The sequence below is a fragment of the Amblyomma maculatum genome, chromosome 11 (genome assembly GCF_055883805.1).
Source record: "Amblyomma maculatum isolate TAMU_Amacu chromosome 11, ASM5588380v1, whole genome shotgun sequence".
Classification (NCBI taxonomy): Eukaryota; Metazoa; Arthropoda; class Arachnida; order Ixodida; family Ixodidae; genus Amblyomma; species Amblyomma maculatum.
Window position 1 is genome coordinate 162,718,285 of NC_139354.1, and position 23,145 is coordinate 162,741,429.

Below are 23,145 nucleotides of genomic sequence, written 5' to 3' on the forward strand. Positions count from 1 at the left end.
TAATTATCAAGCACCAAGAAATATTTAATTGATTCTATATGGATATGAGAAAATATATAAAGCTCGAGTATTGCATCTCCACATAAAGCAGCCACGAGAGACTGATGGCTTCTCTCTCAGGGCCGGGAAAAAATGGAAAGAGGGCGGCGGCCTAGTTGAAAGCGGACTGTTGGACTCGTGATAAGTCCTTCGATCCAATCAAATCGAGTCCAAATATGAGGCGGACTAATCCGTGACAGCGGGAGGGTCATTTTCAATAACACTCGCCTGCAAAAAAAAACAAAATATTGGCCTTATTCACTACCTTTATCATGTGACCACAGTAACCGCAGTTTAGCGCATTTGGCAAGAATGACGACTAGCAGCCTACTAATATTCCTTAAGGGCAAATTATACGTCTTACCGGTATCCTACATATGGGCGTAAACGCGGAGGCTAACGCAGCTGAAGAATGTCACATGCCAGACAGGATGTCAACCTCAAGTTAAGAAGAAGGGACTTTAAGAGTTACAAATTGGAAAGTTAGGTAGGGATCCTGCGCACTGAGGAGGGAACCCACTGTAATAATGATTCTCAACATATGAGCTTCCGCTACTTACGATAATGGCAAATGTATGCACGTCTAGTTTGTGGTCTACCAACACAAGTGGATTCGCAAAATGCGTCAAGAAAGGTGCAAGTTTACATGTTTTCCATAAATACGAGCCAGTTGATAAGTCATCAGCAGACTAAAACCGCAGCAGACACAGGACGGGGGGAGGGTCGCATTTCTCTGTCCCGTGTCTGCTTAGGTTTAGTCTCCTGAGAAGTTATAATTGCAGCTGTTACAGTTATCAGGCGTTTTATTATTTCTTTCACATATTACGCTGTTGGATAGAACATATAGGTAGGGAAAGAGTTACGCGCGGTCAGAGACATCCACTTTCGCTTGCATGTCTTCTTGGGTTACTATTAGTTAATTACTATTAATACTTCATATAGGCAGTTTTTAAAATGCCTATAGACGAACAAAAATTAAGGTTGTTATAGACCTAAATCTATGGGTAGTTTATAGATTGCTTATAGACTGAATTTTCGTTTATGGATATAGACTGTAGAAAAACGCGATCTGGAAGACGGCTATGGAATCTATACAGAGTAGTTTTATAAGGGTTAACAGTGACGTGAGCCGTAAAGGCCTACTCATGTTCTCCAGGCAAGTCCAAGCGCCGCGGCAAGTCCCCCTTCCGTTTCTTCCGTAAGAAGGAGGAGAAGGAGGAAGCGTCCACCGCACCTTCCAAGGGCGGACCGGCGCAGAGCATGTCCCCGCCACTGCTTACCGTGCGCCCCCCATCGGTACACAGGCTGTCGCCCGGTGAGTGCCTGCTCGACTTCTCCAGTGGGGTCCGTATCGACCGCATGGAACGATTCCGCTGCCCTAAGACACGTGATAAGTATGATTGACTGAAAGAAAGTGCATAGAAAAAGAGTCAGTCTCTGCTCCAAGCATAGGCGATCAGCTTGCTGAAAGCCGTAATGTAAGCCAGCGTTCAGCGTTCAATGTAAGCCAGCGACAGGAAACTGACAACGCACTGAAGAACTTACAAAAGAATTATTCTGTTGTCACAGATGCACTTGAAATTGTACGAGATTTATTGGTGGATTCAAATGCCTTGCAACACCTAGATGAGGCTTCCGTATTTGCTCACGAAAGTAGCTGCTTTCGTATTCTCGCCGAAAAAAAAAAACAGAATGAGATGGCTAAAACTTGGTTAGACCTGAATCTATGGTCCACTCATCTAGCTGACGTGTGATCATCTCAGCAGCAGGAAAATCGCTCGATTTACATGGATAAATTGTGATTTCATATTTCCCATATACTGTGTTATCGAGGTTTACCTTGTCAATAAGTATATGCGCCACTAGGATACTTTCGCAGAAAGAACTGCTTTAATGCTAGTCATCCATCGACCGTAAGAAATCTTGCAATAGCGGCTGACGACAGCACATTGCTGTACTGCACTAAACTGGGAAGCTTCGTACATATCAAAATATCGCAACTGATAGTAATGATCTAAAATATACTACTCTGATGCCAATTATATATTACAGCACTGTGGAAGCGACCTGTGCCATAACTGTATGTGTATCGGCTGCGTTGGCCGACAAGAAGCAGGAGCCGAGTGCCGTGGGACGATTCCTGTTTATTCAGCGGCTGTTTTCACGGAAATAGGGCAGCGCCCCTTGCTCTTATCGATCTGCACACACGTGGCTAGACGTGATATGATACATCCCCGCTTGTTACAAAAAGAAGATAAAATAGTGGCTAATTACAGATGAGTTATGAAAACGTGGCACAAGTTACGCATTTTAACTCGAAAAGAAAGGCATGAAGAATTTCGAAGAAGGAATTTACGAAATCTGCTGAAAGTTCCGATCATACTCCAGTCGCTGCGGTGGTCTTGTCTGTCGCAGTGACCTCTTTGGAGCTGGAATTGGTGGCGCACTACTGTGTGGCAGCTGTGGCACTGTTAGCTGGCGCATTGTCGTGCGGAGTAATGCTCGGGAACTCCGGCTCCAAGTCGAGGCCGTCGAGACTGAAGTCGTGTTGGAACGTTTTGGAACGCCCTAAGTTTTTAATAGTTCCCATCCAAAATATGTTTTCCACTGATGTGCTTTTTTGAAAAAATTCGCCTCCTCTTTATATTTGAGGGACTGCGTTCCAGCAGCCTGGATATGATGAACGAGCTCTCCTCTGAGCTGCAAACACTTGTGAGACAGATCATAACAATACACTATGTCTCGCAAGTATTACTGAGTAAAAGGCTTTGCCAACAGACCTCGGATAACGAATTAGGTATAGGAAAATAATACCCTCGGTCTTGAGCATAAATACAAACAGATTAAGTTCAGGAACGTTTGTTGCAACCTTACGCAACCGCGTATCTGCATATACTGTTCCATATGCCCCTATGCTCCAACCAAACTCGCGCTGCATTGCGCAGTCGCGTTTGTCTGAAATGCTCATCAACCATTCTGCTGTGTTTCTTGACGAAATAATAAAACAGCCCCCTTTGTTCTGCCGACAAGAAAAAAACTAAACTAGCTACCGATGTTACTTAGCTTTCAAAAGTTGTTACAAACTAGCAGAATGAAATTTTTTAAAAATTATTTATGAAATATTACGAACATGTCGCATGCGCAAGCAGGAGAAAGATTTGACAGTATTTTTGACCTCAGGAAGCACAAAAAGATCAACAAGTTCATCTACTACTACAATTTATACAATAATTCGCAATAATAAAATATATACATGCTGCAATGAGTCATGCAAAAAAAAAAGAAATTTAAAGGCAATTACCCGCTCGTAGCTCCCAGCAACCAACTTCTGTGCCCACCGGTGCCAGAGAGACCCACCACCCTGACCTCTCCGACGAGCTCCAGCGGAAGCGGAACCCTGAACCGGAGCGGAAGCTTTCGGCGGCCCTCCATCACGCCCGGCCCGCCGCCTGTGCCGGCCGACGACACGGGCGACCGGCTGGACCCCAGCGTTCTGGACCTGGTGGACGAGTACTTCTTCGGCCTACGCGTGTTTCCCGGCCAGGACCCGAACCACGTGTACGTTGGCTGGGTGACCACGGCGTACAAGTTCTACGACCGCACCTTCGGCAACTCCAAGGTCCGCAAGGTTGCCTTTCACGGGCTAAGCGAGGACGGCCTGGTCCACCAAGTGTGAGTGACCTTTGTTGCGAGTTATGCAAACAATGAATAAGCAACTCTCCCAAAACATCACTGAGTGGCGCTGCAGGCTGCATGGATGGATTATAAGAGCGCACTCTTTGGGCAGTTTCTACATGCATGCTCAGCTTTCATTTTTTTCCTACTTCCTATATCTTGAATGTCATTGTAAATTCTTGAACTATTTCATCATTTCCGTTGCTTAATTTTTATTCCTACATTTAGGTCATTATTCTGTTTTCCTTACACCAATGATTTTCTAACTTGCTCTGCGTGACAGAAAAGCACAAACGCCGCTCGCTGGTTTCTTTTCCACCCTGCCTGAAGTTTGCGCATGGTGGAAAACTAAAGCCCCTTCTCCGTAAGAAGCCTCCATGGTTTCCTACATTTCCGTCGCTCTGCCATTGGTCCCGCAAACTTTTGCCGTCTAACGTAATTTGAAGGTTATCGCGCGACCAGCCGGTTTCGGAAATCACGATTCGTTCGCTGTTTCATACTTCCAGTGAGCGCAATAAAGTGCCAACTTCTTCGCGGGTGATAACAAAAATTGGTGGAAATATGTGGCACGCAATATGATCACTTCCTATTCGCTAAACAAAAAAAGAAAACCAATTAAAAAGCTACTCGGGACAGCAAAAAGAGCGAGCGAAGTGATTCCGCACCATGACGTTGTTCTCGGTCGACGCCCGCGCGATTATAATCGAACCACGCTAGAATGTACCGAGCAGATCTCATGCCTGCACTGTCCGCGTAATGAGGTTCCCACAACAGCGTGCAGGAAGTACATCTCGAGCTACGTAATTGCAATGTCGTACATAGTAGGTTTAAAATATGCACAAGCATTATCAGTACTTCGAAATGAAGCGGCCATTGTTATGGGCTTTAGCATATATATGCGGTTGTGTTTTTATGCAGTAAAAACATATGTGCACCAGTACTTGCAGAATAGGTACATGCTGTCAAAGAATAGGTAAAATAAATCAGAAACTTCTAAAAAGGTGTTTCTTCACAGGCACGAGTGCTCGTAGACTGACAAGCATGGTAACATAGGCATTAGGCATATGTTGCTGGGTCGGAAGGCAGGTGAAATCCAAGCTCGTTGAAAGCTAGGAAACTGTTGACTTGGTTTATTTCTGTTCCTATGAAACGCTTCGATTATGATAATATCTGGCTTGCACTCATAAAATCTGTGACGCGAATATGGTGCGATTAGTGCAGCATTGTATTGCGCTTGAGACATATTTTCATTGTTGGCACGTTTTTCAACCGAAAGGCCTCGATATTTTCCCGGTTGTTGCAGAAATGACGTCACAAACGTCGTAAGCAGCATATCATTTGATTTCATTGGTTTCAGAGCGCTCACAAAGCAGGGAGCATAGAATATTGGTAAAACAAACCACACGCGGGGAGCGAGACTCAGGAGAACCCGTTCATCTTCTAGGTGTGATAATAAACCATTGCAATATTTCGATACTTCTCCGAGCCGTCGGGGTGAAGAGGCGACATTTCTGAGTTTACGCACAAGAGGGAACTTTTCGTTTTCCCAAGTAATACAAAACGCCTTAGAAAGCGACCCTTTGGTTTGAAAACAGCTTTTGCGGAGACAAAGGAATTTGTATAGTTTCACAGGTGGGACTCGTCCTTTAGCGCTTCGCGCGCTGTTGTCGCTGTCGACGACACACTACTTCGTACCAGTTTCAAAGTGCGGTGTGATGTGCGGGACAGCACCGCGTGCGCGACATAGAGTAACATATATATGAAGAGAGGACACTCGACGCCATTTGCGGCCCAGCTCGAGGTTCCACGACTCCGCCAGACGGCGTTGCACCGACAATAAAAAAAAGTTTAGCTTCAGTACTGTATGTAATTAAAGATAGACTGTAGACAGGTCGAAGAAACGGAACATAGAATATTTAGTATTAATTGTCATGGCTAGGTGGCATGCGCCGCAACCTCCCGATTCAAAGGGTTCTACTTTATCTATAGCCCCATATGCCCGTGCGAACACTTTGCGTCCCTGTTGGGCCCTAGGGGCGCAAGAGTGGGTTGATGACGAGCAACATCGTTCTGTATTCCTTCAAGTACTGCCTCCGCTCTTTTAAACAATGCCGGTAACTACTTCGCGCAAGTGGCGGGAACACCTGTGTATCAAACTACGAGATGCATGCGAGAAACCGAAACTGAAAGTAACACTCCGGCCTCCGAGATTTGGTATTTTGAAGCGCCCCGCTCTGAGGCTGGCACGTTTCGCCGACTCCGCTAAGCGCCGCTGTGCGCACAGCGGGCCTAGTGTTCCTGTATATGCTCCCGCAGGGAGCATATACAGGAGCATAAGCGGGAGCATATACAGGAACACTAAGCGGGCCTAAAATCCCTTGATAATTTGAAAGTAGCGACACTCTCCTCCGCGCCGCGCTTTCCTCCTCGATTCTTCTCGCGCGGCGGCGGCGAGCGCTGCGCACGACACGCTTTTTCTCCTTGACGCCCGCCGGCCGGCCGCAGCAGTGAGTGAAGCGCGAGCTTTTAAACCAAGTCTGCGCTTCAGGAGTGCACAAAATTTTTGAAAAATTGCGAGAAAAGCATTGAGAATGCCGAAAGTAAAGTTCATGAATTGATTGGTTTCTTCTTAGAACTGTTTGAATGGGGAATACTGATAAACAAAGCTTTCAGGCGAGTTCTGTGCTACAGACACTTTTTAAGTCTCATGATAAGGTTTTACTTTGTGCACTTAATCTTGTACTGCCTCTGACTTTGTGTTTGTTTTTTTTAGGCTGGTGCTTTGAACTTCAAGATCAGAGAAGGTCAAAGCAGGACTGTCAAGCTATCTCTCTAAGCATAGTATATGTCACGTGATCAACCATGAGATTAGATTATTGGTTAATTGTACATGTATTTCGATCAATTACTGAACCAAATTAATTAATATTTAGTAAATTGCAATTAAAATCTAAATTTTAGCTGCAACATCGAACCGTATACCGTTGGAAAACTTAGGCCAAGTGTAATGGCACTGTGCTAGTTAACGATCCGCGATAATCTGCGTTAATTAGTTAATTTTGTATAAAACCAAATTTTGAGCTGTTCCTTTCTGCTTCGAGGCAAGGAACAGGTTTGCCACGGCAGTCTTGATATGATGCTGATGGAGGAATGAAATAATTTTATGAGTACGCGGCCCCTCACTGACTTCGCGTTTGGTTAAAAAACAGGAGGGTACACTTCGAGAAGTGGTGGGCCCTATTGCCGACACACTGAAGTTCTGGGGCAAGCATGCTGTGGTCTCATGCGCAATGTAAAAGAGCTTGATTTCATTGAACGCAACAATCAAATAAAAAAAATTCAAGGTGCACATAGGTCTTCAACGTGCGGAAATGAAAAAGCATATAACTGCCAATTCATTAACTATCGCTATCCTATCTATCACTATATCTACTAATGCCAGAGACCTATCGTAACTGTCACTATCCGCAACGAACACTATCACCTCACTATCCGGGCCTATTACTATCATTTACTATTATTATCCGTAACAGTCACCATCATTACCTATCACTATTCATAACCATCACCATTTAATCTGATGCCGCCCCATGACCCATTGATATACTTCAATTTTCATTTACTTACGTTGTCAGTCATATCTCTATTATCTCATAATATCTGACGAGACAACTATACATGGACTTTTAATTCTTATAATTTCTTGTTTTCTCATAAATGGAGGTGGGAAAAGAGCAAGCCACAGAAATAACTGACTACTATCAGAGCGAGGTTCATGTCTCTGTCGAGGAGGCTTCCTTTACTTCAGGAAAGGTCGGTGAGAGAAAATTGATGGAACAGCGTTTAACCTGATTTTTTTTGCGAGTTCGTGTAATATTGGCGGCTCAAACTGGTCTTCAGTGAAACGTAGCCAGAACATAGAGCGATGAGCTAATCACTCAGGCTTGGTGAAAAAAAAGTCTTGCATACAATTGAAATGAGTAATATGTTACAGTGTTGTCGCTCGCAAAATGTTCCCCTATTTTTACATCATAACTATAATCATTATTGATTGTTTAAGTTTCGTAAATACAGAAAATTGATGCAATGATTCCGGCTGATTTAACATCGATGGGATAACTTTTATCGCAATAAATGAATACGCGGAATCGCGGGTTTAGAGCTCCAGTATTCAAAGCGAAGGTAACCTGCCAACGCCTAGTAGTCATGGTCAAAGTGAAGCGTGTGTGATCATATGAACACCTCCTGCACATTGGCCGTATCCCTGATAAAACGAACGCATACTTTTTAACCCACGCGTGCGTCGAAGCATGGCAAGACACATTCAAGAATTGAAAAAAAAAATGCCGTACAACCTAACTAGTGCAGATTACCCGCAATACCTCGGGTTTACTTGCCAAAGAGTTTTTCAGGGCCAGCATTAATTGCTCCCGAGTAACCGACGCACACTACAAGTACAAGCTGGAAAGGCTAGCTCCTCTACAAGCCCGAATTTTGATTTTTAGTGAAGGAGGCCAGGGATCCTAGCATAATCGCGACAAATGCAATCGAGAGACTAATTTTCCAGTTATCTCTGACAGCAAAAAGCAGATTATAGCGCCCTGTTTCTGACTGTACAGAAGTCGAAGCGTGTTAAATGATGAAGCCTTGGAGCCTCGCAGAATATTCAGCATGTTGCAGAGGACGACCTTATTTTTATACAATGAACATGCTGCCACCTCAAAAATATTGAGGAGCAAGCAGGAATAAAAAACGCAGCGTCAGGTGACGCGTTATTACGGGGAGTGAGAAAGGCACCCGACGTCGCAAACAACTCTGTTCTTACTAGGAATAAATGTCTTTCGACTCTTGTGAATCCATTGACTCGTGCACAAGCCGTCACGCTTGCCTTGAGATATCATGAATACCGCAAAACCATCTTCAGGTCGCTTGCTGCAGTTGTACGCGCAACAGCACGGCATAGAGCTTGCACGCTGCAATAAAAGCACAGTGCGCAATGTTCGCTCGCCGAGACTAGGAGAAAAATGGCGCGAAGGAAAAAGAAAACACAAGGAAAACGCCGGACGCGCGTCGGTTTCCAAGGGCAACGGCAGGGAGACCAATCGTCGTTCAGGAAATCGGGCGGAGAGCCAGCCTTCAGCGAAGGGGCGCGCAAGGGGCGAGGGGGAGGCGAGGAGGTAGCGCAGCGGCGCAACACCACCTAGAAGAGCGGCGGCAAAGTTCAATCGTTGGCGTAACTTTCAAAGTATCAAGGGGTTTTAAGCGGGCCTAGTGTTCCTGTAGCGGGCCCCTTTCTTACTCTATGTGCGGAAGTCGGTGGCGCTGCTGTAGCTCTAGCTGTATCGAGGAGGCTCCCAAAGACGGGCAACGCAGTGCTGAGTGCGCGCCTAGATAGACTTGATCGAGAAAAGGGCAGTTTAGTGTGATTTAGAAAGTGAAGTACGCTTGTTAAGGGCAGAATATCATAAACTGCTTGGACAGCTTCCTCAAATGAAAAAAAAAAGTGGACGAATTATCCTTGGATCGAACGAGGACGAACATTCCAGTGTGGGCCGCGTGGCTTGGACCAGCACTGGCATGGAAGGCGTAAGCAAAGTAGGTCAGGCGGATCCGAACCGACAAAGTTATTTACAAGCAGCTACTCAGAAGTCGGGAAAAAAGGAAGAAGAAAGGAAGAATGAAAATCCCAGAGAGAAGGGCACAGATAGCCGAAAGCAGGAGCAAACAGTTGGGAGAGGGAGAGAGAAGGCCCAGGTGCTTATCGCCGGAGATTCTGACATGAGCAGGTGCGAGCAAGATAACTTGGAACGTATAAGGGGTGATAAGAGAGTGTTAGGTGCATCCTTCCCAGGGAGGACAATGAGGGCAGTGTTGAAAGAGAGTAAAGATAGGGTGTTGAAAACTTCTGCAGAGCGCAGTATGGTAATAGTAGCCGCGGGTTTAAACGATATCCTAAATGGTGACGCTGCAGGAGTGGTGGAAAGTTTAGCTAAGGGAGTTGACGATATCAGGGAGATAACACAGCAAGCGCAGATTGTTGTATGCGCAGTACCGGAGGTGCTAGGATCGAACGGAAAGCTGGAAAAGGACGTGCTGACTGTTAGTAAGGACATAAGAAAGTTAAGCCTGGAAAAGCGTTTCGGAGTGGTCGAGGTAAACAGGGAGGTGCATAAAGCAGGATTTGGTAGGGCTTTTCAGCGAGATGGCATTCATTTTAACAGAAGGATGGGAGCAGAGATCGGCTGGCGCCTGGCAGGCAAGGCTGTAGCTTTTTTAGGGGGTCCGCGAGGACTCCGTGCACAGAGGTACACTCTAAAAAAAAAAGGTGTGATCTTAGTCTTTTTGGGGGGTAAACTGCTTGTCGCTGAGCTAACACCTTTTTGGGGTAAGGTTACGCTGTGTCTTGGAAGACTAAGTATTTATACCATTGCATGTAGTGTAACATTACGCTTCTGGTAGCATAAACTTGCACCTTCACAAGCAGTGTAACTGTATTCTACCTAGGCATAACGTTGCACCTTTCATAAAGGCCTATGTTTTAGTCTGTCGATGGCATAAGCATACCCTTGCATCAAAGGTGCAAGTTTGCACCTTGACAACGTAAGCTTATCCTGTATGTACAGGTGCAAAGTTACCATTTTAGAGTATAAATTTATATTACGACAAAGAGCGCAAAGTTTTGCACCTTTATGGTGCAAGCTTATACCACCAGGAGAAGGATAACGTTGCCCTCCAAGCAGTTTAAAGTAATGCCATATTACATAGGGTATCTAAGCATCATCTTGTGGTATATATATGCTATCCACACAAGAGTACTATTACCAATCTGCATCGTAAACTTGGTCACTGGAAGCAGGAATAAAGCTAACCAATACATTCCAAGATTTTCTGGAAGGAAAGATTATGTTGAAACATTGCAATATCTTTGTGTCGTCTGGAGTGTGACAGTGAGCAATGTTTCAGGTGAGGTAGGCTGTGTCATGTTGTATTCAAGCCGTAAGTTATGTTGCAGAGTGAACAAAAAGAATTTACAGAACAATCGGTTAAGATAACATACCATGGTGTTTATTTTACCTCATTATACACCGAAGTTGCAGCAAGGGACTGGATAATCTTCTCCGCACAGTCAGGGCAGGGATGTACCACGTATTTGACCTGCATAGAAAAGAGAACTTGTAATCAGTTACTCACGAAGAAAGTCTCACAAAACATGCTTATGGAGTAATTAATTCACATATAAAAATAACACTGCACAAAGGGCAAGTAAAAAGGAAGACAGATGGAAATAGTGCACCAGTACAGGCTTCCAAGTGTTTATATAATGAGAATTGTGAAATCACACAATATATAGATCAATGAAAATTCTCCAAATCTGAGCTTTACCTGTGCCACTAACACACACATAGACAACTAGCACATTGCAATCTCAGAAAAAATTGACAATATGCTCAATAAGACACAATATACAATGAGACATATTCTTGTTAGGAGCAGGGTCAAGCCATAGGCATCACTGATGTTGGACTACCCAGAGGGTTGTTTAAAGAAATATGAATGAAAACATATTGATAAAATAGAAGCTAGCCTAATAAAGGCAAAAGATGTGATTTAAAAAACCCCTCCCTCTACTCGTTCATACGTGCAGTTCTCCTTTTTTTTATCATTAGCTTTTTATGTTAAACTTTGTTTTATCACCTTCACTTTCACCTTTGTTGTTTGCTGGTTTCCACTCCAACACCCAAACATTATAGTTTGCTTTCACACCTGACCATACCAGTGGTCTTGTTTCTAGTCACTATGGTCTCCCCCTCCTAGAAAACACTGTCTCTGGTCCTTCATGACATTATCTTATGTTGCCTATAGTGTTAATGTTTTCCTGAGACTACACTGTCTTTAGTCATCTGATCATCCATCACAAGTGACAACTGCAAATCTCTTCTTCTTCTTTTTTTTTTTTTTTTGGGGGGGGGGGAGGAGGGATGGGGGAGGTTCTTTTGTTCTTGCATTCGTTGTCATTTCTCATGAATATAACGAATGAAGCTTGTTCCTGCAGAGCTTGCTCCTGCAGGGGTATGTCTAAGGCCATTCTATTGTTTCTGCCTTTAGTGCAGTTTACATTCCTGGAAAAAGGCATGAATATACCACAGAGGCTATGCCTTATAAAATGCGGGATACCACTTCTGAAAGATGGAACATTTCATGCTAAAAGAGCAATGATAGCAAGGCACATCCAAAGCACCTTCTGCACATGTGCATTACTGCAGTGATGTCACAGATGCAGAATTATGTAAAGCATGACAATAAAATGCAACTTTTACATAAGTTCATTGCTAGTTTCACACCACACATCAGCTTATGCCGATGCCAAAAACTTCTCGAGACTGCCATTTCACTTCAAAGCTACATTATCTTGCTCAGGAGGCAAAAAACAATACACTTCAATACCCCTATAATTCCTTGAAAAAACCACAAAGCTTGAGATTCTATGTATTGCTGTTTCATGTAATGCTCGCAGCACATGCAGCAGGAATAAAACTTCTCATAAACTGCAATTTGCCAGAACTGTCAACTGCTTATCTCTTTAGATGCCTAACTAATGAAATTGTAAATGCTGACCAATATTATACAAGAATGATTATTAAAAAGTGTTTACAACAAATTTCTCGAAGATTATGTTCTTTACCTTTACAGATTGCAAATCATAAACTATGAAGAGACACCCGTGCAGTCTCTGCCGGTGGGTTGTGCAGCAATGTGGACTTTGGGTACCTGGTACAGCTTCAGGATTAGACTTAATTATCTATTCGTTTTGTTTATAAGAGGCAATATGAAAACTGCAAAATTGAAGGCTATTAATGAGTGAGCCTAGGCCTAAAACCCTCCTAATCATCTATGTGGTCTAACATAATGAGCATCAAAAATATTCCTTTAAAAGATTTGTAAGTTGGTTTTTCCACATTACATAACTAAAAAAGGGTGTTGCTGACATTTCTTATTCAGATAATATAGACATATTTTGTGTTTTTAATGATGCAGAAGAAGCTAACATGATTCTGGCAACAATACCAAGTGCAGCAACATTGTTTACATGCAATGTGGGAAAGCAAGACAATAGTTTTCAAATACGCCTTTCCTTGTTCAGTATTTTGAACTACATTGCTCTTTCAGAAAATTTAAGAACTGGGCTCACCTATAATATTGGGGACCCTCATTTCTGGTATATAATACTGTCCCCTAAAATTAAAATGCAAAAGTTAAGTCAATTTTGGTTGATTAGCCATTCAACCATTATCCTCTACCACAGACATGTCCACTGTGCTGCACAATCCAGTTCTAATTGTACTGCAAATTTCATTTCATTCATTCTCCCTTTATAGGCCCATAGACATGACATAAGGGGTGGGGGCATATATATATATATATTTGTTAAATGGTAGTGGTGGAACACAAGGAAAATACGCTGAGTACAAATGGCACAAAACAATATAAAGAACACAAAAGAAACAATAAAGCTGAAAGTGCTAAAATACCGTCCATTACATATCACCTGCAGTACTTCATTTTTAGTTTGATTCTATTGTGGAGATACCTAGCAACATAAGAGCATGTGAGTTGTTGAAAATTACACCCATCAGAGAACATAACCTTACTGCTGAGAACCAAGTGCAAACAATTTAAATATTAGGTTTTGAAGAAAAAAAGAAAAGAGGCATACATTAACAGCTCACTCAATAAAAAGAAGTCAACATGTTCAGATCGATTACATACTGAAAAAATTCCTCCCTTGCTAACTTGCTCAATAGCACTGAATGGTTCCAAAATCAATGTAATGCCAGGGCTATTGCTCCTCAGCATCGAAAAATATGCTCTTTGATAGACATAAAGCAACAATGAACAGACCACAATGCCACAGCTATGTCGAAAAATACATACCACACAAATCTTGCCGTAAGTAGTCGTCCAGCGCTCAAGAAAGCAAATTGATCTTTAGAAGCAGGAGTAACAGCACTTCTACACCGTATTCCTCCTACTGGCAGGTACGCTGCAGCAAAGGTATCATTCATAACATTAGCATGATACTTGTAACTAGTACATACATAACTATAGTACAAAAAATAATGGCACCACACATGCCACAACAATGACTCAAATATTTTGACAATGAGCTTAAAAGCTACAACTCCTGTTCCTAGATATATCTGTAACAATATCTGCCACCTCTTTACAGTCGAAATAACTGCTTAAATAAACTAGAATAGCAGATTTATGACAAACTGCTAGCACAATGACAATACACATTAACTTCAATGAGGGAATGTCTCAGTACCAGTGAATTGTAGTAATGAGTATAACACAATGTCTGACAACAGAAACTACAGAAGGAAAAGAATGTGTTGTTATTGGTCAGGCATAGCCTCCTTTCTATGGGTCAGGAGGCTGAAAAGTTCAGAATGGAAATAGCTGAGTAGAAACTATAGCAAATCCCCAAATGAAAAATATTAGTGATATAAAAATTTTCCTTAGCTCGCTAACGAAAATTAGCACATTTAATCAAAATAGCTGTTTGGGCCAGTTGGTTCATACTTACACCCTAAAAGACCAGCGAAAAAAAAGAAAACAGGTACAAAGGAACACAAAACGTATTTCAGTGCCCGTCCTGTCATTTTTTGTTCCTTTGTCCCCGTAATTATTATTTTTTTTTGCGCTGGTCTTTTTATGTACCGATTACAAAAAGAAAGTCAGTCTTAAAGCAGAGAAGGGGTGACACATGGTTTGCTTCAATGCTGAAGACATCTGGTCACCAGCTAACCCAGATTTTTCACTTGTTAAGTGATTTGATCGAGTCCAATATTTATTATCAGTTTTTAACATAAGTGATCAGCAAGTTAAATAACACCATTAACTCGCACACGCCCTTAAACACAATGAAACTCAATTGATAAGTCACTGTCTGGGCGTGCACCATATTGCACGGCATGAGCGAAAATGGCAACACGCAAGGAGACACACACATGGCACGCGACATAAATATTCTCCGACGAGAATCCCAAGCGGTATACATTGAGGCAGATGTCAGTGATCAGCAATATGTGCCACAAAAGTGCGCGTGTCAATTTAAACGCCCCTTTCTGGACGGAAACAATGCTTTGGACTTACCAGCACGGATAGCAGAGACTAGTTTCAAATTCTTTGAAGAAACGACAGTCTACGTTCTTGCGCAGACGAGATGAAGGACTTGAGCCTGCAGCGAAAAAAAAAAAAGCGTGAGAAATGTCTTTCCTGCACATTGCGTCACTGCGACAGTATACATGTACACGAATCGGCTCGGTCCCACCTCTGGTCTCGACGCCATCAGCTCAAAACTGCGGGGTTAAATCGGCGTTCTGAAAGCGTGACTTTAGGATATCAAGCGCGCTGCCTTCGAACGTACAAGTTGCTGGCAAAAGAACCGTAAACTTAACCCATCACCCTGCATGCTCTCCCGCATTTATGGCAACGTTCCCGTAAAGCAGCAACAACAGACGATCAAAATCGATTGTAGGCAGCGAGCAAAAATAATGCGGCATGCAAACACGTCAATGCGTATCACCGGGACTGCATTAGCGCTCGTCGACGCATACTTTCGACCGCGGGATATGCTTGTGAGCGTCGTAGACGACTAAAAATGCACCATTAACATCCCGCAAAAAGGTCGTGACCATCTAAAAATTTTGGGATGCGCCGCTCCTCCAGTCTGAACTGAGGGAGTGGTATGCTCAGGTTGGGATCCAAGACGTCGTGCTCAGAGGCCGTTTCACAGACAAACAAGCAGCGTCGCGGCCGTAAGCAATAACAAAACATGTTCAGGCCAAGTTAAATAGCAGAGAAAAACACGTAAAACAAAATGTAAAACGTCACTTACATGCGCGGCTGAAATTGGCGCCAAGGATCCGTTGGAACGCCACCACCGCGACGACCAGCCATCCGCCGTTTCATTCCGAAGTTCACACTTTCACGTTTCATAGTGAGGCATCGATGAGCGCACTCGATGAAATAATCGCTGAGAGCAACCGAACTTTTCTAAAAACACAGATGAGTACCAACGACAAAGAGCACGAACGCTGACTCGTGCGGCAATCGCCGTCGTCGTCTTCTCGGACTAGCAGAGTCGCAGGGAACGCAGGCAGGCTCAAGCAACTACGAACACGTGACGCTGCGTTGAGAATAAAAGCAACAAAACTAAAAAGCAACTGCTTCGCTTCTCGTCTCACCACCACTCCCCCCTCACCTCCCCTTTCTCCCTGTTTTGCAGCGTACACACTTGTCTGTCCGCCCTTGTTCTGAGTTCGGCCTTGCTCTCTCCACGGTCAAGCTCGCGTAGGAGTCAAAAGACGGGACGGGTGTCGAGGGGGGGGGGGGGGGTGAAGGGGGGAGGCACCGCTTTTTGTAAGAAGATAAGATGCTCCCAACTTTCGACGATTCCCCACCTCCTCCGGGGAAAAACGAGGGGTCCTTTTGTGGTAGCTCTTGAAAGGACATCGGACGGGAAGTAGGAACACAGCCGCACCCAGCTTGAAACCGGTTACCATCATAAAAAAAAAAAAGAAGAAACAAGCGGCAAACTTTTTTTTGCTTGAGCTGCAGGGACGAAATGGTGTAAAGTCATGCGAGAGAGACTAACGTCTTCCGTGCGGGTGATTGCGCAGGGTATATTTAAGCCATGCGGTTTCAGATAGCATAAATCCCGAAGTTACCCTCCTTTTACACTCTTTTTTTTTAGAGTGTAGTTAGAAGTGAAGCAGAAGAAAGTGTAATAACGGAGGCTGAGCCCCAAAAAATGGCAAGGATGATGTCGAGAAAGAAAAGTACAAAAAAGAAATTTAACACTAGGATCATCTACATAAACATGCAAGGAGGTAGAAAAAGAGCGAAATGGCGAGAGATAGAAAACCATTTGAAGGATGACAAAATAGGTGTGCGCGCTCTTTGCGAGACTCATTTCAGGAATCTAGAAGATCCGCCGTTTATAGAAGGCTACGTCTGCGAAGGGTTTAACAGAACGAGAACGGAAAAAAAGGTTGGAGGGGTAGGTATGTTGATACACCAGGGAACAAATTGGCAAAGAATTAAATCATCTGTAAAGAACATATCTGGGTATCAGGAACAATTGCCGGCATAAGGACATGGCTAGGGGTAGTTTATTTAGGAACAGGACACCAATGCAGGCAAGAAAACAAGGATCTTGTTGAATGTCTGAGTGACGATATAAGCCAGTTTGGAGATGGGGCCAATATTATTCTACTGGGGGACATGAACGGCCACATCGACGATCTGGATGGATACACGGATTGTAACGGGAAGCTAATGCTAGATTTCTGTGAGCGACACGATCTAGTTATAGTAAATAGAGAAACAAAATGTGAAGGCCAAATCACGTGGGAATTCCGCAACAGGCAGACGACCATTGACTATTGTCTAATGTCGCAGGAAAGTTATAGCAAGGTCACAAAAATGTAAATAGACGAAGAAGGGGAGTGTAGTCTGGGAAGTGATCATAAACGTATTAGTCTGCAGATGGGGGGGGGGCCTTGATGAAAAGAGAAATGGAACTTAGACAAACCGTAAACGCAAAATTAAACGACGATCAAATAGCGCAGATAGCAGCAGACATAGAGGAAGCAATAGAGACAAGCCCCATGGAAGACTGGGATTATGAACAGGTAGAACTACTCACAAGGAGGAAAATTCAGGAGGTTAAAGTAGCAAAACCGCTGGAATGGAAAGAGGAAGCCACGGAGCTGGTGGAATAAGGAAATCAGAGAAGCTATTGAACAACGACGGGCTGCTTCAAGGGAACACCGAGTGGCAAAGAAAGCACAGGTATCTCAGGAGGAAATCGACCAAAAATGGGAATCATATCGACAAAAGAAACTTGAGGTGCAGGCCCTCGTCCAAAGTAAAATAAAGCAGTCCACCGATCGCTGGATGGCTGACATGCACGATGCCTCTAGAGGCGAAGCAAGAAAATTCTGGAATCATATTGCCACCTAGCGTTGCCAGGTGGCGCATGACTGAGGTGGAAAAGGAGGACGAAGTTGAAGAGGACGACAAAGTGTCGCTTACACGTTTGTGTCTGTGCTGCTGTGTTCTTGTGTCTGGGCTACCCCCTGCTATCATTGGTATCCTTAGTCACCGTGTACGTGACATTCTGGTGGAGCTGCTGGGTAAAACGATCGCCTATGCAAGAATCTCCATCTACAAGACGTCGCGCCAGCCCTGTACCATTGGACACCCCCGTGCATCGCTCCAGTCGACGGCTCCAGGGACTGTCTCCGGAGTTTCAGCCAGCACCCGCCGCCATGACATCTAGTGCTCCTGCGCAGCAGGTGACGGGCCTCGCACCGGCCTGTAACTACACCTTGCAGGCCCCTCGGGTACCGAAAACTTTCCATGGGGACCTCTTTGAGGATGTGGAGGATTGGTTCCTTCAGTTTGAACGTGTCGCTGCATTCAACCAGTGGGACGATGCTGCCAAACTAAGGAACGTCTACTTCAGCCTTGAGGACGGCGCCCGTATCTGGTACGAGAACCGAGAGCAAGCTTTAACTTCGTGGCGGGAATTCCGTCGTCAACTGCTCGAGGCTTACACTAGCGCAGATCGTCGCGAGCATGCAGAACGTGCCATTCACTCTCGCATCCAAAGGCCGAATGAGAGTGTCCAAGCATACGTCGAGGACATGACGCGCCTCTTCAGGCGAGCCGATCCCGCCATGTCCGAGGACAAAAAGGTCAGGCACTTGATGCAGGGTTTGAAAGAGCAGTTGTTCGCAGGCCTTGTGCGAAACCCACCCTCGACTGTAAACGGATTCCTTGCGGAGGCCACCACAATGGAAAAGGTGCTACACCAACGTGCCGTGGCTTATGACCGACCTTTTCATACACGCACAACCGCGGAATCATTTGCATCTTCAGAGCGGCATCCCGATGCATTGCGCGAACTGATTCGCAGCGTCGTGCGCGAAGAACTAAGCAAGTTCTGGAGCCCTCTGCAGCAATCGCCATCTTCCGTTTCTGCTATAGTGCGGGAGGAGGTGCGGCAGGCACTCAAGAGCCCTCTTTCGCCTGTAGTTCCGAGCCCGCCATTGCTGTCGGGGACCGACAATCGTCCCACATATGCGGAAGTTCTGCAGAGTCAGGCTCCCCCTTCACCACCGCCCATTCTCGCGTCACCTACAGTTCCGCTGCCCTCGGTGCAGCCAGTGCAGAACTTCGACAATCGCCCGCTGCCCCGACGCAAAGCCGACATTTGGCGCACGCCTGACCGCCGTCCGCTTTGCTTCCACTGCGGTGAACCAGGACATCTCTACCGGGATTGTCCGTATCGACGCCTCGGTCTCCACGGCTTCCGCATCGACTCGCCTCCTCCCCGGTTTGGTCAACGGCCCCGAGTTATTGAGGAGTACCTGGCGGAGCATCGTTCATCTCGTTCGCAGCGTCAGCCCCGCTCCCCTTCGCCAAGGCGCTCCTCCTCGTTCACTCACGGTTCCTCGCGAGAGGACCAAGGCCGCTCGTCTAGCCCTGGTCGGGAAAACTGAAAACAGCGACCTTCGGGGGCGAGGCCGCTGGTAGTCGCTGCGTTGAAGACCTCCCGTCGTCGCCGCTTCGATCCGACCGCGAGCTGCTGGTACCGTCACCTAGGGAAGCAAAAAGCGTTTCTCTGGACCTTCCGGTTATTTTAGACGGTCGCACTACGGTCAATGCTTTAGTGGACACCGGTGCCGATTATTCAATTTTGAGTGGTCGCATGGCGACTGTTTTGAAGAAGGTGCTCACTGCTTGGCCAGGTGTGTGCCTTCGAACCGCCGGCGGTCATATAGTTACTCCAAAGGGGATGTGCACGGCTCGCATTCAGATTAACGGACGTACGTTCGTCGTTAGTTGCGTTGTTTTAAGTGACTGCTCCCGCGACCTTATCCTCGGCATTGACTTTCTGCGGGAGTACGGAGCAGTTATCGACCTGCGAAATAGACTCGTCACGTTTTCGATGGGACAGTCTACCGAACAAGATAGTAGCAGTCCTTGCAATAACGCACTTCGTGTTTCCGCTGAGAGCGTCTCGCTGCCGCCGCGAAGCAGTGCTCTTGTGGAAGTTACCTGTGACGATTTCCGTACCGGTGATGCTGTAGCGGAGGCGAACCATACACTCCTGCTTGCTCATGGCATTTGCGCTCCCCGAAGTTTATTGTCGTTTCACAATGGCCGGGCTGCACTCCTTGTCACAAATTTTTCTAATGAGTACCGACACTTGTTCCCGGGGACTGCTATCGCTTTTGCTGACCATGTTGCGCACGATCCGGTCTGTTTTGCATCCACGGCAGTAGAAACTAACGAGCCATCTCTTGACAACATCGACATTAACTGTCACTTGTCAAAGGAGAAACGGCGGGCTTTAGAGCAACTGCTGCTAGACTTCAAGCACTGCTTTGCTTCTTCCTCGAAGGTTCGTCAAACGCCCATTACACAGCATCGCATCATTACTTATGACGACGCTCGCCCAATACGACAGCAGCCTTATCGTGTGTCTGCCAAAGAACGAGAAGTGATCCAGACGCAAGTTCAGGAGATGCTGGATGATGGTGTTGTGCAGCCTTCACAAAGTCCGTGGTCTTCACCAGTTGTCCTTGTCAAAAAGAAAGACGGCACTCTTCGATTTTGCGTCGACTATCGAAAATTGAATAATGTGACAAAGAAAGATGTATACCCGTTGCCGCGCATCGATGACTCACTGGACAGATTGCGACGTGCGAAGTATTTTTCATCTATTGATTTAAAAAGCGGCTATTGGCAAATCGAAGTAGACGAAAGAGACCGAGAAAAAACCGCATTTGTCACTCCAGATGGCCTATATGAATTCAAAGTACTCCCATTTGGATTGTGCTCTGCCCCAGCTACATTCCAAAGGATGATGGACACCGTCCTCACTGGCCTCAAGTGGCAGATCTGTCTTGTGTACTTGGACGATGTAGTTGTTTTTTCCGAAACATTTGATCAACACCTCGAACGCCTTCGAGCTGTCCTGGAAGCCCTCCGTTCTGCTGATCTCACGCTGAAGCCCCAGAAATGCCACTTCGGGTATACAGAACTCAAGTTCCTCGGCCATGTTGTAAGCGCTGATGGGGTGCGCCCGGATCCCGATAAGACTGCTGCCGTCGCACGATTTCCCGTTCCAGCTAATAAGAAGGCTGTTCAGCGCTTCCTCGGCCTGTGCGCATATTATCGGCGTTTCATTGCGGACTTTTCTCAGATCGCAGAACCTCTGACGCGCCTTACAAGGAAGGACACCTCCTTTGTGTGGAACTCTGAGCAGCAGATGGCCTTCTCTTTGCTTCGTGAGCGCCTTCAAACATCCCCTGTTCTGGCGCACTTCGATGAAGCGGCTGACACTGAGGTACACACTGACGCCAGTAGTATCGGTCTTGGCGCGGTCCTTGTTCAGCATCAAGACGGGTTTGAGCGAGTAATAGCCTATGCCAGCCGCACTCTCTCTCGTGCCGAAATGAACTATTCCACCTCAGAAAAGGAATGCCTGGCGGTCGTATGGGCTACTATGAAGTTTCGTCCCTACCTTTACGGCCGGCCATTTAAAGTCGTCACCGACCATCATTGTTTGTGCTGGCTGGCAAATCTGCGAGACCCATCTGGACGACTTGCACGCTGGAGTTTACGTCTTCAGGAGTTTGACATAACCATTGTTTACAAGTCCGGCCGCAAACACGAAGACGCCGACACGCTGTCACGAGCACCCGTTGACACTGGCGATACTACAGCCGATGACGATAGCGGTTTTCTAGGAGCCCTCAGCGCATCTGAGCTCAGGGATCGACAAAGAGCTGATCCAGACATCCTTCCACTCATCGATTATCTGGAAGGGCGTGATACGATTCTGCCTCGACACCTATCTCGGCACCTTGGTTCCTTCTGCATACGGCAAGGCGTATTGTATAAAAGAAACTCCCAGAGCCAAGACAGAACTTACCTTCTGGTAGTGCCATGCGAGCTCCGTGAGGATATTCTCCTTGCTTGCCATGATGAACCAACGTCTGGTCATTTGGGTTACTCACGGACGCTTGCTCGCGTCCGCAACATGTATTACTGGCCAGGACTTTCCGCAGCAGTGAAACGCTATGTACGAAGCTGTCGCGAATGCCAGCGCCGTAAAACACCGCCCCAGAAGCCTGCCGGATTTCTCAAGCCCGTTAAAGTACCCCGCATTCCGTTCGACCAAATTGGAATGGATCTCCTTGGCCCTTTCCCTTTGTCGCAGGCCGGAAACAAATGGATAGTAGTCGCTACTGACTACCTGACTCGATACGCTGAGACAAAGGCAATCCCTCATGCCACAGCTTCCGAAGTAGCAGAGTTTTTCATGCACAACATAGTCTTGCGGCATGGCGCCCCTTCCTACGTCATTACCGACAGAGGGACAGCTTTCACATCACAGCTGATCGACCGCATATTTGAGCTGAGTTGCACTACCCATCGCAAAACCACAGCGTACCATCCACAAAGCAATGGCCTTACAGAAAGATTGAATAAGACGATTGCGGACATGTTGGCAATGTACGTCGATGTGCAGCACAAGACCTGGGACGAGGTGCTGCCGTACGTTACATTTGCGTATAATACAGCCTTACAAGAGACAACGCGCTTCACACCATTTCGACTTGTTTACGGACGCGAAGTTCAGAGCATGCTCGATTCCATGCTCCCGTGCCCAGATGATGACCAGCTATCCTCAGATGCCCAGCAATATGCCATCCGCGCTGAGGAAGCCCGCCAGCTCGCCCGTGTGCACATTGGGCAGCAGCAGACCACTGACGCGCACCGTTACAACCTCCGGCACCGCCAGGTTGACTACAAGCCTGGAGATCAAGTCTGGGTATGGACACCAGTTCGCCGTCCAGGCTTGTCAGAGAAACTCCTTTCCCGCTACTTCGGGCCGTACAAAGTGTTGCGCCGTGTGAGTGACCTTAGTTATGAAGTTATCCCAGACGGTGCCACACAACCAAAACGTCGAAAGCACAGCTCGGACATTGTGCACATTGTGCGGCTGAAGCCGTACTACCACCGATAGCGTATGGCCACCCGCTGTGACCACTCTCTTGCTTTTCACACCATTTTTACCGGCCCTTCTCATTTTTTTCCGGAGGGAGGGGGTAATGCCACCTAGCGTTGCCAGGTGGCGCATGACTGAGGTGGAAAAGGAGGACGAAGTTGAAGAGGACGACAAAGTGTCGCTTACACGTTTGTGTCTGTGCTGCTGTGTTCTTGTGTCTGGGCTACCCCCTGCTATCATTGGTATCCTTAGTCACCGTGTACGTGACAATATAAGCTGGCTAGGAGAAAAGAATCAAAGAAAGCAGGATTGGATTCAAGATAACGAGGGAAATT

The 23,145-nt window shown here is 45.9% G+C and overlaps 1 protein-coding gene across 1 annotated transcript in view; it reads left to right on the top strand.

Moving 5' to 3' along the window:
* RyR (Ryanodine receptor) overlaps window positions 1–23,145 on the top strand; it is a 1,181,579-nt gene that overhangs the window by 359,492 nt on the left and 798,942 nt on the right. The window contains exons 40-41 of the mRNA XM_084584752.1: window positions 1,196–1,354; window positions 3,351–3,711. Coding sequence (XP_084440878.1) covers window positions 1,196–1,354; window positions 3,351–3,711 — 520 coding nt within the window. The remainder of the gene's footprint in view (window positions 1–1,195; window positions 1,355–3,350; window positions 3,712–23,145) is intronic.